This window comes from Medicago truncatula, chromosome 7 (genome assembly GCF_003473485.1).
Source record: "Medicago truncatula cultivar Jemalong A17 chromosome 7, MtrunA17r5.0-ANR, whole genome shotgun sequence".
In the NCBI taxonomy this organism is placed as follows: domain Eukaryota; kingdom Viridiplantae; phylum Streptophyta; class Magnoliopsida; order Fabales; family Fabaceae; genus Medicago; species Medicago truncatula.
The window spans coordinates 44972634-44987430 of record NC_053048.1 but is presented as its reverse complement, the minus strand read 5'-3'; the positions used below and the strand labels follow the sequence as shown (position 1 = coordinate 44987430).

The window sequence follows — 14797 nt, the reverse complement described above, 5'->3', positions numbered from 1 at the left end:
TTTGGGGTGAAAAACCATGTCATTTTTCCACTCCATAGTAAAATACTTCACATCAACACTAGCCTTGTAAATCAATCTGACTTTGTTTTTCTCATCTTCTGGGATTTTGTTTTTCCACAAATTGCAAATCATTTATGTAACTTAAAAATGCAGCAGTTTCAATGCTTCATTTTTGTCCTTATTGTGATTTTGGCAAAGCATATGATCTTGTTCATGCTTCAAGCATGAGTAAATCAGTATTTAAGTACTTGAAATTGTAAAGGTCAGGTCAGGTCAATCAATTTAATCTTTAAAATTCATGAAATAGTATGTATTAAGTCCTTCAAGTTAAACGTAGGTCAATTTAATTTTTATTTTTATATGAACTAATTTTTTTATATGAACTAAATTGAGGAGTAACAATTTTTTTTTCATTTATTTAAGAGACTATTTTGTTATTTCGTAAATTTAGAGACTAATTAAATTATTCGATTGTTATAATTTCAAGTACTAAAATGCTCATTTTTCCCTTTAGGTAGCCTCATCAATTCATGTTTGATGTTTTCTCTCCTCAAACACTAACCACGACTTTGGAATCAATATCCAAAAACAAAATTAACCCATCTGCCGGGGTTGGTTTCGTTCTCTGCTATGATCTGCTTTTCCATTTAATTGCTAGAGGCCATTAAAAAAAAGTTTAATAGTGCTTTATCCCCTGTAATTTAAGTTATTTCCGGTTTTCACTCATGTAAAATATTTTTTTTGAATTTTATCCTTGTAATTTAAGGTTTTTTGGTTTTGGACTTTCATGGACAATTTCGCTCCCTGTAATTTGAGCAAATTTAGGTTTACCCCCTTGAAATTTGAGCATATTTCGGTTTTTCCCCCTTTAATTTTAGCAAATTTTGGTTTACCTCCTGCCATATCTTCGATTTTGTACAATTAACATTCATGAAGGTCCAAAACCAAAAATCTTCAAATTACAAGGACGAAATCAAAAAAAAAAAAATTTACAAGGGTAAAACCGAAAATGACCTATATTACAGGAGGTAAATCATTATTAACCTTTAAAAAAAATAGTCATAACAAAGAGAGAGTATAATAATAGTAAAAATAATATGGTCTGCTCATCAAATATTTCAAGTCATACGTAAATGAACATACTATGTAGCCTGCTTTGCATTATTCGGAATCCTTGATAATTTTTTTTTCCTTTTCAATGTTGTTAAAGTAATGGCATCCATGATTGAACAATAATAAGTCCAATATTTTAATTTTAAAAAAAAAAGTTCAAATTGTTGACCAAGAAAAAGGAAATTATGAGGGGGCAGTAATATGGTGATGAGACTTGCTATACGGTACGACGGCTCTCGGCACACGAATTTGCACGATACGTTCAACTACAACTGGATTTCTCTTTTAATGGTTGCTACATTATAATATTTTATAATAAAACATAATCCTAGTTATATTATAAAACATCCAAATGAGACAAACGGTAATATATATCTATGCCTGTGAGCTGCAACACATGTTTCACAGTTTGACAATCAATGAAGATCAATATCTTACAAAGCTACAGTGATGTGGAGTAAAGTGTGTTTTCTCATAAATAAACATATGCTAGACTGTGCAGATCATTTGGACTAAAATCATAATTGAAAGAGAACTGAAACAACAACATATAACTCATTCGTGCAATAGTGACGAATTTTTTGTCGTGCACTTTAGCTTTTTCCTATGGTGATACCTACATAAACTTCCTTGATGCTCTTGCACAATTTAAAAATAAATAAAAAATGAGTTTTTTTTAACCTATACAATATTGCATAGGATAAGGTGCAATAAATGTACCACTTTTTTCAACAAAGACTATCATATTAATTATTATTTTCTTGAAAAATGATAAGTAATTGTATTATCCCTCCATCTCTCTCCCCTATTAACCATTATATTTATTGTATTTTATGAAAAATTAAATAATCATCTTCTAAATAAAACTCAATGTGTAGTTGAGCATTTCTCTTTATTTTTTTTCTTTTGCGTTAAATTTTTTAAACTCACCCATTTGTTCTCATGTGGCAGCTATACCACAGTATGGTATATAATTGGCAAGTTCTATGGTAGACCCAATAATTTGAGTGTATTGGTACACCAAATTTTTAAATTAATAGTTAAATGAGTTATTTTTTGTAGGAAAAAATTATTTTCTATCACCTATAATTATAATAACTAAATCTTATTTACCAAAAACATCAACGCAATAAAATTTGATTTTTCTGAATTCTTATTACTCATAATAGAGAATTTTGAGTATTTTTTACAATAAAATGTGAAAAAATTAGTATGATTTTTATAAAAAATGAAATGATGTTTTTTTCATATAAAATGATGTTTTCTAAAATATATATGTCAACAAACACTTATTTTCTTCATAAAAAATGATAGTTAATTTATAAAAATTGTAAGCAAGAATACCGGTACACCGTAATTTACGGGTGTACCATAGAAGTCCCCTATATAATTACTTTCTTTCAATTTTTGACACGTAATTTCTCACATGTTCTCCACTAATTCCTTAGAATTTCATTGAGTCACACAAGCATATATTACGTTTTTATCTAATATTTAATTCTAAGTTAATTTTTTTATCTAATGTTTTAGGTTGATCTTGTCATTGAAGACATTGGGAAACAACAATTACATCATACCATGCAGGGGCGGAGCCACCCCAGCTAGCATGGGCACTAACTCAGGCTCAGCTCAAACTTTCTTATAGCAAGTCCAACCAATATGATAACTTTAATTTTTCCTGCAGTTTTACCTGCGGATTTTTGTGTAAATTCTGAAGGAAACACATTTCCTGCATATTTTGCCAAGGATTTAGGTTCCCAGGTGAGGCAATATCATAGGATTTTAGGATCCGCAGGAAAGATATATGTGCAGGAAATGTGAAATTATCTGCAGGAAGGAAATAACGTTTTGCGATAAAATTTTTGCCTAGATTTTATAAAATTTCTGGCTCCATCATTGACACCATATTAGATATATATAGGGGATCTTCATTCGATCATTGTTTTTGGAGTATATAGTTAAATTTGTTGCTTTCATAATTGTCGAGTTAAATTTTTGGAGTTAAATTTTGTCTAGCTTCTATATCAAAATAAATTTTCTTCCTAAAAATAAGTTTCCATGCACTTATTACTAAATGCAGTCATTATTTCACCACCCAAAAAAGATGTAGTCATTATTTTTGTAGCACATGGTTATAAAAAAATTTTAAAAAAATAGAATGATTAATACTACCTCCATTTTTAAATATAAGCAAAAATCACTTTTTAGGTTCATTCGTTTTTAAATAGAATGAATCACATACATTATTAAATGAATGAACCTAAAAAGTGATTTTTGCTTATATTTAAAGGGTCATGCTAACCGGTGCCTCCGGGGCACTGGTTAAGCATACAAAAAAAGGAAATTCTTACCATAAAAGGAAGTTTTGTTGACTTATTTATAGATTAATTAAACAATTTTCAATGCAATAATTAACATATAATTTTCCTTTTTATTATCCTTAACCGGTGTCCCGGGGGCACCGATTAACCTTTCCCATATTTAAAAATGGAGGGAGTATGATAGAGAAAAAGTTGTAGAAAAATCCATAAAAAATAACTAGTAAATATATCTTGTGAAAGATTGTCTAAATGTGAGCTAAAATTGACAAAAACTATAAGTGTGAAATTATGTTAGACATATATTTAAAGAATTTCTCGTCTCATAACTTTTAAAACTGTTCCGGTCTAAACATCCTTAGACGGAAAACAATTTTTTTTCTTTCTCCGAATCGATAAAGTCCGAAGAAGGGTACAAATTTTAAGAAATGAGCTGAGGTATAACGTATCCGTCAACAACAAAAATGAGTGGAGGCAACAATATTATCAGGAAATATAAATTGTATATGAAAATGTAGTTGAGAAATTAAAAGCCAACGTTTGCATCATTTTCACAGCCTGCATTACCAAGTACAAATGTACAACAGGACCAGTAAATCTCTCTCTTTTGCCAGATTGTTAAGAAAATGACAGGCAAGAAAAAGGACATTCTAAATACAAAAGAGTGGGGATGAAAAAATAGAGAGAAGAATCCCAATTTGACACCTTGGGATCAAACGATTATTAAAGAGTGTAGGAGAAAAGGGACTGTGGTATGTATCAATATCAAGGTTGGAAAAGCAAAAGAAATGGTAAAAGACCCACATTCAACCCTAGAGATGAAGAAATTACTTTAGTCAAAGTAGAATTAAAGATGCATTGTTTGACTGCCTCGTTGATCTATAACTATCAACCATTTCTAAGTGAGCGCAATCATCATCTTATAAGTCGGTTTTATGGAGTTGTGTCAGTCCCAACTACGATTTTTAAGATTGTATCAAATCCTCTGTTAAGATCAATTGAGTCATCTGCTATCATATTTTCGCTATCGAATCATCCATCATTTATGTCCACAAACTAAACACAATTGTGTTGGTCATGAGGGGGCCTGTTTAAAAGTCCAACATCGAACAAAAGATAGAATATAAACACCTCAACCAAAGCTATCATCCTCAACCATAAAGAAATAAAATTGTGGAGATAAGATTTATTCTATAGAGAATAAATCTTCGAGGAGGATAAGACTATTAAAATGAAAGAGCTAAAAATCATATCAATTAAACATTTTTGTGTGATGTGTAAATATGTTTTCTAGTAACGGTCTATACCATAATCATTTAATTGGAAAAGCCTTGATCATTGATCTCCGTATGCTTCATTATTGAATCCAATTATAGGGTATCCTGTTGTGGATAATAGATCCTAATCTTCTTGACAATGTAGTTTCAGGGCAAGCCACCTTTCACTATGCAATTAGAAGATTCAAATTGTAGGGTAAACACTACTACCCCTTTTAGTTATGTATTGCATGAATAGGGTCCCATTGATATTTAATTTTGATACTACCCTTTGTAGTAAGCATCACTGGCACAATTATGAGAGGAACATAAACAAAAGGAAGACAATGTGGATTGGTGTGACCTTTCACCTGTTAAGATTTAGACACATGATTCTCAACCAACTTTGTGCATTATCAACTACTTAAGAATTACAAAGAAACCCAAAATGAAAAAGTTTTATGGTCTTGGAACTTAATTGTCTTGCGAATGATTCCTAGGACACTTTGCATTAGGAGAAAACACTAGGGTTTTTTGTTTTACATTAGAACATAGGCCGGACGAACATTTAAATAAGCAATCTTATAAATTAGATAAATGTTCATGCTTGATTATATAATCATGCATGGCTATACCTTCAACTAACTTGATATTATTTATTTATTTTATCGACAAAACGGAAACATGTCTAATTCCTTCTACTTTTTTTCCTCTTACATGTAGTTTTAATAGCAAAGAAATGTATTTCCGGGTAACCACGTAATAGATTGGATCCTACATGAACCCTTGATCAACGAGGAATGTTATTTGGACATTTAAAAGTGGACTAGGTATAAAAAATACATAATTTATAATAATTGAAAGAGAAAGTTAATAATAAGAAAACAAAATTGCATTTAGACAACGTTGAACAATTTTTTTTATTCAAGTAACATTTCTCTTAACCTTTCATCAATAGGAGGGAAATAGAGTTTTGAAAGAAGATTTAAAGGTTAAGATTATAGAACATGAACGAAATAAATTTGAGAAAATGAATTCTCAACAAAGATAACTAAAAGATGGATAATAATCATCTACCTTTTTAGAGGAAAAGGTATAGTGACTTTAGACAAACATCAAAGAAATAAAATGAGGGTCTTGTTAACCAGTGTCCCAGAATACTAGTTAAGAAACTAAAAGTAGAAGGAAAAAAAGACAAAATTTGTATTGAAAAGAGCATTTTTTCAACTTTCAAAAAGCATATTACACTAGTTATAATTCCTTTCAGAGCACTTGTTAACATTTCCCATAAGATAATGATGTTTAAAATGAAGGAAAAAATAATAGAAATCAAATCAAGAGAGATGGAGAGAAATGATGATATCCAAATCCCTTTAAAAAAGAGAAATTGATAAGAAAGAAGAATAAGTGATGAATGCCATACCTTCATATTTTCTCTTCTAAAGTGAGAAGAAAGAGGAAAGATGTCATTGGTTTTTTAAAATGTGAGATGCTTATTTTTGTCTTTAACTCGAGGATATATATATATTTTTTTGAAATAAATAATAACATATCTTTCTCTTATACTTCTCTCTTATTTCTCTTATGCTAAACAATATATTAAATCTAATTTATTTTTTCACTTCTTTTCATCTTCCCACAATCTCTCTTGTCTACTTCTCTCTTCACAACTTTTTTTGATCACAACACATAAGAAAACAACAAGGTAGAACATAAAATCAGGAATATTTTGTTATCCAAATATGTCGTGACAAAAATGTAAAAGATATTTTATGTAATTTTTGTTGTCCTTTGAAGAATTGTGGGTAGTGAGAAGTGCTAAGCATATTCTCTTTTCAACACTTTTTTTTTATTCAATAAAATTAATGTGACTCATACTATTTTATGTGAGATCTATTTTAAATATGTAACACCTACATTATTTTTGTATAATAAGATAATAGAATGCGTGTTAGAAAATGTTTTGAAAATAGAATATTCCTAACACAAATGAAAATTGGATGCATGTACTTCATAAACATATTATATACATATTTTTTACCCAAATCAAACACATTAAATTTTGTTTGTGTACTACATCCTACTAATTTTCAAAGGTTCTAAATATACTCAACTTAAATCAAGACCATCATATTGTTATAGAATTTTTTATACACAAATGCTAATAATCTTAATACTTATGTTAGTCTCCGAAGATCAAACTTGAACCTCATATTTCTCATTCAAACTCTTTCAATGTTCTTTGACTCACCAATCGAACTATGAGGAGCAAATGAATGAATATATGAGTGGCTTCCCACTATCAATGTAAACATTGTACGATCTCATAGTATATTGTACTCTCTCTCTCTCTCTCTCTCTCTCTCTCTCTCTCTCTCTCTCTCTCTCTCTCTCTCTCTCTCTCGGGTGGATTATTAAGTATTAGAAATTGCAGATAAAGGCCTCGACCTCGATAGAGAGCGAACCTTACCTCACCTCACCTCCCTGCCTGCACTTTATTCCCCCTTTCAAATTCGCTGCTTTGCATTCTTGCTGTACTCTTTAGTCTTTTTTTTTTACTCACAACGAGGTTTTTTTCCAATAATCTCTCTCTCTCACGTGCTCTTCTTCATTACTTCACCCTCTATATCCTCAAAGTTTCAAACTGAAAGAAAAGGTGCAATAACCAACTGGGCTGTCATCAACATTGTTGTGTTGTGCTTCTAAGATATTAGTAATAATAGTTTCATATATGAAGTTTTCTCAACAATGAGAGATGAAAACTTGAAGAAAACCACCAAGGTTTTGACAAATGCCAACTCTAGCTATTTCACTTTATGTTTTGTTGTATAATGGAATTGGAATTACTTAGCTTGTCTTGTTTTTTGTTGAAGCTTTCATGGCCAAAAACATTGGTCAAAAAATGGTTCAATATCAAGACCAAATCTCAAGACTTTCAAGCAGATGATGTCATTTGTCAAGGTCAGTTTTCTCTCATCATTTTTTATGTTATTTGAGGTTATTGGATTTCAAATATTGTCAAAAAAATAAGATATTTTTATTTTCTATTTTGGGATCTGTCTTTTGTTTTTTTCTGCTTCAGTGGTTTCAACTTTCAACCCTTTTGTGTCAAAATTAAGTTTGTTTATTTTGTAGTTGTGTTTGATTGAATAGTATAGTAATTTAGTATATTAACCTTGGAAAGTGATTAAATTTTTGGTTTTTCCTTTTTAAGTTGTTGATGAAGAGTATGGGAGCAATTACTCAAAGATGGAGGCATGTTCTATCAAAAAAAGCATAACAGGTTCAATTTTCTTAACACTATAACATTCCCAAACCCCTAACTTGACAGTGGCAAAGAACTTTAGACCTCATTTTTGTTTGGTTCCACTTTTGGAGGAGCCAAAATTGATTCTAGAGATGTAGAATTGATTTTAACATGTTTGGTTCCTATAAAGTAGAATTGATTCTACTTGAAGCTAGAAATTGTAGCTTCTAATTCTAGAATTGATTTTTACACTCAAATTTATTGGTCAACTCACTTTTACATGAATGTGTCCGAACACAAATTACTTTACCTTCAACTCAATTTTAGTCATAATCAATTTACTCAAAATTTATATTTCTCACCGCAGAACCAAACATATTTGCAGAAATTTTAGAAATCTATTGTTTTTTCATATTCTGCTTTTTTTTTTTAAAATTTTTCCCTATTTGTTTGGTCTCCTTCTCCTACTAATATCAAATAATTAATTCTGAATACATAGAGAGATCAAGCAGAACGTACATAGATAGAATGCAAAGAGGTAAGAGTTACCTTGGTGAAGCTCAGGTTACAGATGTATGTAATTATAGGTATGCTTCATGTACTTAATTATCATGTTTGTTGCCATTGCAGTGAAATTTAAGAATTTTATTCTCTTGATTTATTTATTTTTCCTTTTGAATACAGAATATTCGTTGCCACTTGGAACGTGGCCGGGAAATCACCTCCAAGTTATTTAAGTCTGGAAGATTGGCTTCACATTTCTCCACATGCTGATATCTATGTTCTTGGGTAATTTAGGGATTATATAAAGTGCCATCATATTCTTTAGTTAGGAAAAAAAGTTTAGAATTCATCATTATATTTTTGCATTTTCTTGGACTCAGGTTTCAAGAAATTGTGCCTCTCAACGCCGTTAATGTTTTGGGAACAGAAGACAATGGTCCTGCAAAAAAATGGCTAGCCCTTATAAGGAAGACACTGAACAACCTTCCGGGAACAAGTGGTGGATACAACACTCCTTCTCCAATCCCTGCTCCTATTGTAGAGTTAGATGCTGATTTCGAGGGATCAATGAGGCAGAAGGCAACCTCTTTCTTCCATCGGAAGTCCTTCCAAGCCATGAGTCGTAGTATGAGAATGGATAATGAGATGTCACTCCCACAAACTGGCCTTGGTCGTCGTCTCAGTGTCTGTGATAGAATGATATCTGGTCACAGGAAAAGTGACTATGACACCAATTGTCGATGGGGTTCCTCGGATGATGAAAATGGAGCTGGTGACTCCCCAACAGATTATTCGCCAATTTCTTATAGTGATTGTTTTCCTACCGACGACAGTGACAGACCGAGAGGAAACTCGAGATACTGTTTGGTTGCTAGTAAGCAAATGGTAGGGGTATTTCTAACAGTTTGGGTGAAAAGTGATATCAGAGATGACGTTCATAACATGAAAGTGTCTTGTGTTGGAAGAGGATTGATGGGATATCTTGGAAACAAGGTACATTTGCTAATTTATTTTAACAGTAGAGTTTATAATGTACTAGGCTTGAAAGAGACAATCTCATTTTCTTGGATTTCTGCAGGGTTCAATATCAATTAGTATGTCATTGCGCCAAACGAGTTTTTGCTTCGTCTGTAGTCATTTGACTTCCGGACAAAGGGATGGTGACGAGCTTAGGAGAAATTCAGATGTAATGGAGATTCTCAGAAAGACAAGGTTTCCTCATATCCTTGACACAACCGATGCAAATTCTCCTCAGACAATTCTGGAACATGAGTATGCCCTTGATCTATCTCTACTCCTAATCTATGTTGTCTCCGGTCTTAAATATAAGTAAAAATGTAGGTGCATGTAGTCTAAATACATATACCTTTTTGCTTATATTTAAGACAGTGGGGGAGTATTGTATATCTGATACTAGGAAATTGAGAATCTTAATGAATATCACAACTGAATCCTAATTTTCAAGAACTAAACTTATGGTTTATTTGGTGTAGCCGAATAATTTGGCTGGGGGATTTAAATTACCGGATAGCACTTTCTTACCGTGGAGCAAAAGCTCTTGTTGAAATGCATGATTGGAAGACTTTGTTAAAGAATGACCAGGCATGTTAGTTTTCCCCCCAAGTAACTGTGATGTTTCTTTCTCATATAGTACCTGACCATGTGATAGTTTTTTCTTTCAGCTGTGTATAGAGAAACGGCAAGGCCGTGTCTTTACCGGATGGAGTGAAGGGAAAATATATTTTCCTCCTACATATAAGTATTCAAACAATTCAGATAGTTATGCAGGTGATGATAGACGCTCAAAACAAAAGAGAAGAACTCCAGCATGGTACTCTTCTTTCTTGGCGAAGTGGCAAATGCTGTTATTTTGAAAGGATTTTGAAACAATGTTGTTATTTATATAGTTCTAATCTAGTCAAAATCTCTATTCATGAAGGTGTGATCGTATCTTGTGGTATGGAAGTGGCCTACAACAATTATCTTATGTTCGCGGCGAGTCAAGATTCTCTGATCATAGACCGGTTTGTAGCATATTCTTGGCAGAAGTTGAGTCTATTAACAGTAACCAAATAAAGAAAGGTTCTACTTGCTCCAGTTCCAGGATTGAAATAGAAGAGTTATTGCCACATTCACACGGTTACAACTTCCATTTCTATTGATGTTTACATGTGAATGTAGTTTTCTTTCCCTGATATCAACTCTGACTAATTGAGGGAATTTCGACTGATACATCAAACTGTGCCAGACAAGGTAATCCACCTCATCAAAAACATAAATTCCATCAATATTTTGTATTTTGCTTTGAGTTTGGCTTCTGAAAAATTCAAATTCTACTTTGCAATTAATTATCCGTAATTCGAACTCTACTTTACAGACCATGAAATCCATTTTTAAATTCTTGACTTTTGAATTGTGCTTGCACAAGTTAATGGAATAAGTTTTTCAGAAATTTCTTGACAGTAATGGATTTGAGATATCATGCAAGTCTTATACTTGTCCTTGATTTGGGACCTTTTCACTTGTAGGTATGGAATGCTATGAGGGATGTTAGCCGCAATGGTGATCGAGTCGAGACATTCTGTTACCTTCGAAGTCCCTAAGAAGGTTTGTGGTTTGTCCACTTTCATTTTCTCAGTTTCTCTGTAATTATAATTTTTTCTTTCTTAGTGTGTTAAAACTTGTCCATGTTTCAATGTTGCAGCTGCAGAGTTTATGGATTTGTTAACGCCTGTTGAGTATGAATATCTGCAGCTCACAATCTTATCGAGGGTAGGATAATGGCTGAGAGTTAAGGATTTGGTGTTACAGGTTTCACAGCCACCACTCTCACATGCAAAAATACACCGCTGCCATATGCAGTAGTGGTTGATGAATCTGTAATGTTTGGAACAAAAATGGAAAAAAGACTAATGGGAAGAGAAAATTGAGATGATAAGATTGTAAAGTAAGTGAGTGCAGTCTATGTTTTGTTGTTCTCTTCCATTTTATAGTATTTGGTGCAAAGGTTATGCGACATTCTTTTCCTTCTTCTTTTACTTTTGAAATTGGGATCAAAGGAAATATGGGTTATTATAGACATGAACCCAAAAATTAAATTTAAATTAAAGTGGACAAAATCGAATTATGACAGTTATTATGGTTTGTAAGAAATGTTATGTAAAGTTTTTAGTGTTACAAAAGCTTTTATATTTGGTTGTTTGAATTCGATCCATTGGACAAATAGATAGATGAAAATGGTTCGCCTACCTTTGGTGGAAAAGTCACCATGAATTTAGTGTATTTAATGTGAGAGTAATATAGGAGGTAAAGATATGTTTTTCGGTCTTAAGGTCTGGATCCCTAGCCGTCTATTTACAGATCCAGATTGCCTATCTTTAAGGCGAAAAAGACACCATGCGTTTATCCCAGTTTCTCCTATATTACTCTCCTTATCTTATGTATCATTTCCCTTTCACCTTTCTCTTTGATAAAATACACTAAAGTCATGGTGACTTTCCCGCGAAAAAAATGTTTCATAGTTTTTAGCATTTTACAAAGTTTTTGACATCTTTTGAACGTGAGCTTATTAAATTACCAAGCCTGTAAAGTTAATTATATCATCTTCTGCCAAGATCATGCTTATGCTAAAACATTAATAAAATTCACTGAACTGTAACCGGTCCATATATAACCATTATTAAAGTGTATGAGTGTATAATCAGAACTCGGAAGGCATACAAAAACTAATACAAAAAGCAACCAGTTGCAGGCATAAATTCCTATGAGCATCTATGAATGCTGATGCACATCAACAGTTTAATGGATGATGCCAGAAACCATTACAATTGCTATGATTTTGAATAATGCAGAAGGTGAGAAGGAATAATAAGACGGAGGAGACGCTGAAGGAAGAGAAGTCAAAACTGGTATAATTCTTGATGCTTCAGTGGGTGCTTCTGCAGCTTCCATTGGTGCTGATGATGGTACCAATGCCTCTGCCAATTGCAGATTCTCATATATGTGTGCGTTATTAACATCCAAAGTTTTTGAATCTGTTCCAAAGGCATGTTAGATTAACTTTTAATCTACAAGAGTTTATTATTTGAAATTTTTTGACTTAGTATAAAAAGACTATAATTTTATATACTATAAGAAAGTGATTTGAGAATATCTAGTGGAGGTCAAAGGTAGTCAGTTAAGAAAACAATTTCATTTCAGCTTTGAAACTTTTTAAAAGTTATACTGTTTTTTTTTTCTTTCAAAAAAATATTACATGGTGTATACTTTAAAACTTGGGATTTATTTTCTATGCATATTTATAGGGATGTTTTGAAAAATAACATAACATAGTAATATTATATTGTGATTTGATTTATATATACAAAAGTTTTATACTATGTGCATAATAACAATTAATCTCTCCTTTTGTAAAAAAACAAACACAATTAATCTCTAAAACATTAAAACTTATCAAGGATTTCCTTGCATCATTTATATAACAAGAAACAAGTCAATGAGTAAATTAATACCATAAAAACTAAAATAGTCTAAAAATCAATCAGCTTTTGGTAACAATCATGAATCATCTATATTTTTCTTCATATTTTTAGCTGAAAAGAATCATTTGCTTTGTCTCTTTTTCTCCAATTGTATTGCACCTTGAAACTCAGCCCAATATTTTTAAAAATTCTAAGCACAATATTAAATGTTTGAGTTTCTTTTCCCACCCTTCCACCTGTTTCGGATCATGAAATCTGAAATGTTGTAGAATGTTTTAACGTGTTTTTACACTATTTGAATTATAAAATCTGAAATATTGTAGGGTGTGCGAGAAGAAAATCTTAATGTTTTAAACTACCTTGAGGACTTAAGGGAGTTGGAGCACTTGAAGGGAGAGTTGGGCTGTTTGATCCAATACCTGTTGGGCCTGCCAAAACATGCCGTTTCAACAAATCAACACAATTTCTCATAAATTAATTACTTTTTAGAAATAAATAAACAATTTAAAATAGACATAAAAAATGTACTGAACATGCTAAAAAATCTTGTGTGTGGGTAACTAACAATCCCTTTGGTAATTTGTGAGCTCTTTCTCATATATATGTCATGAATAAAAAACGAAAAAAATAAAAAGGTGACCAACACAACAACCAATTGTACAACTTGATTTTTATCATGATCAACAAAAATAAACAAGAACATCATGCGGCTAAAATAAGAGATGATAAATGAGAAGTCACACAATATATACATAGAAAATCTTTAACATATGTATAAAAAACACTTAGGAAAAAAAAAAAAACACTTAGAAATTCACTATTTTATTAGAAAAAGAATGTGGGACATTAAAGTTTGTCAAAACGTACAAGTATTTAAAATTAGATGCAATGTAAAATAAATAGAATTTGCACCTTTGCACTGAACAGAAGCTCCATTAATATTACATGCTTGTGAAAGAGATATTGCAAGAACTTGGTTAATAGGTAGTTGAAAAATTTGAGCATTGGAAGACATCATAAGGCAAGCACAATCCATATTTGTGCTCATCAAAGACCTTAATGAATCACAACAAGTAGTTGATGGTACTAAACCATTATTAGTGCTTCCTGTTATGATGTTAGCACATGGAGTGAATGTGCTGCTAATCATAGAGGATGTGCATGATGAAGTAATTTGACCATTAACTAAATTTATTGAGGAGATTATAAGGGCTGCTAGTATTAATGTCATTTGAAAACAATTGAGTGGTTTCATGAGTACTAGGTTTATGTTTTGATTAAATTAAGGTAAGGGATGATTATTATAGTGCAATGGTTCAATATTATTTTGGAGAAGAGAAGTGGTAGATTTGAATATATAATAAAGGAGTTCAACTACCTTGATTTTTCAAGTGGAAGAGTCTTATGTTAGTTTCTTCTGTGTTAGTTTTACAGTTTGGTATGGTTGGCTAGAACGGAGCTTGTCATATTTATGAAAGTAAATTAGTACTTTATACCAAGTTTCATTATGTTAATAGAAAATTGAAAATTCCAAATGAGTGGAAAATTTAAATGTGAGGATAGAGCAAGACGATTTGTTAAATTTAATAGAAATTTGAGTATTAGAATTTTACATTTGTAGTCTACCATACAATCATGCATAAAAATTTCAAAATTCACAATGAGGAATGATTTGCAAGTAATTTGAATTTGAGGATACAGATGTTTATATTATAAGGACCTATTTCATCCAGCAAGTGTAGCTTCCTCAAATATTCAAGTTGTTGCCTTTCTTGGCAACATAAAAATTGAATGAATGTAAACATGTCTCACACTTGTAAATTTATTTTTAGACTTTGTTTCATCAAATACAAACTCTTAACAAGTTTAATTGTGCAC

General features: G+C 31.6%; 2 protein-coding genes across 3 annotated transcripts; one reads left to right on the top strand and one right to left on the bottom strand.

The window, feature by feature from the left end:
• Positions 1-7065: 7065 nt before the first annotated feature.
• LOC25499144 (type I inositol polyphosphate 5-phosphatase 4) lies at positions 7066-11643 on the top strand. 2 transcript variants are annotated; one of them, XM_013594310.3, is made up of 12 exons: positions 7069-7468; positions 7561-7648; positions 7902-7970; positions 8434-8521; positions 8619-8723; positions 8819-9431; positions 9517-9710; positions 9932-10040; positions 10121-10269; positions 10378-10691; positions 10967-11045; positions 11143-11643. In XM_013594310.3, exons 1-10 carry the CDS (start codon positions 7436-7438, stop codon positions 10598-10600), a joined length of 1671 nt encoding a protein of 556 aa, XP_013449764.1. In that variant the 5' UTR covers positions 7069-7435; the 3' UTR covers positions 10601-10691; positions 10967-11045; positions 11143-11643. The 2 variants fall into 2 exon arrangements, with proteins under 2 accessions (XP_024627274.1, XP_013449764.1); XM_024771506.2 differs by lacking the exons at positions 10967-11045; positions 11143-11643 and having other exon boundaries at positions 7066-7468; positions 9932-10044; positions 10378-10520.
• A 438-nt stretch (positions 11644-12081) lies between these two features.
• On the bottom strand, positions 12082-14213 carry LOC25499143 (non-specific lipid transfer protein GPI-anchored 16). The gene is made up of 3 exons (XM_013594309.3): positions 13832-14213; positions 13279-13347; positions 12082-12472 (listed from the first exon to the last, which is right to left on the bottom strand). The coding sequence occupies exons 1-3, from the start codon at positions 14172-14174 to the stop codon at positions 12237-12239; spliced, it is 648 nt and encodes a 215-aa protein (XP_013449763.2). The 5' UTR covers positions 14175-14213; the 3' UTR covers positions 12082-12236.
• Between the last annotated feature and the right edge of the window lie 584 nt (positions 14214-14797).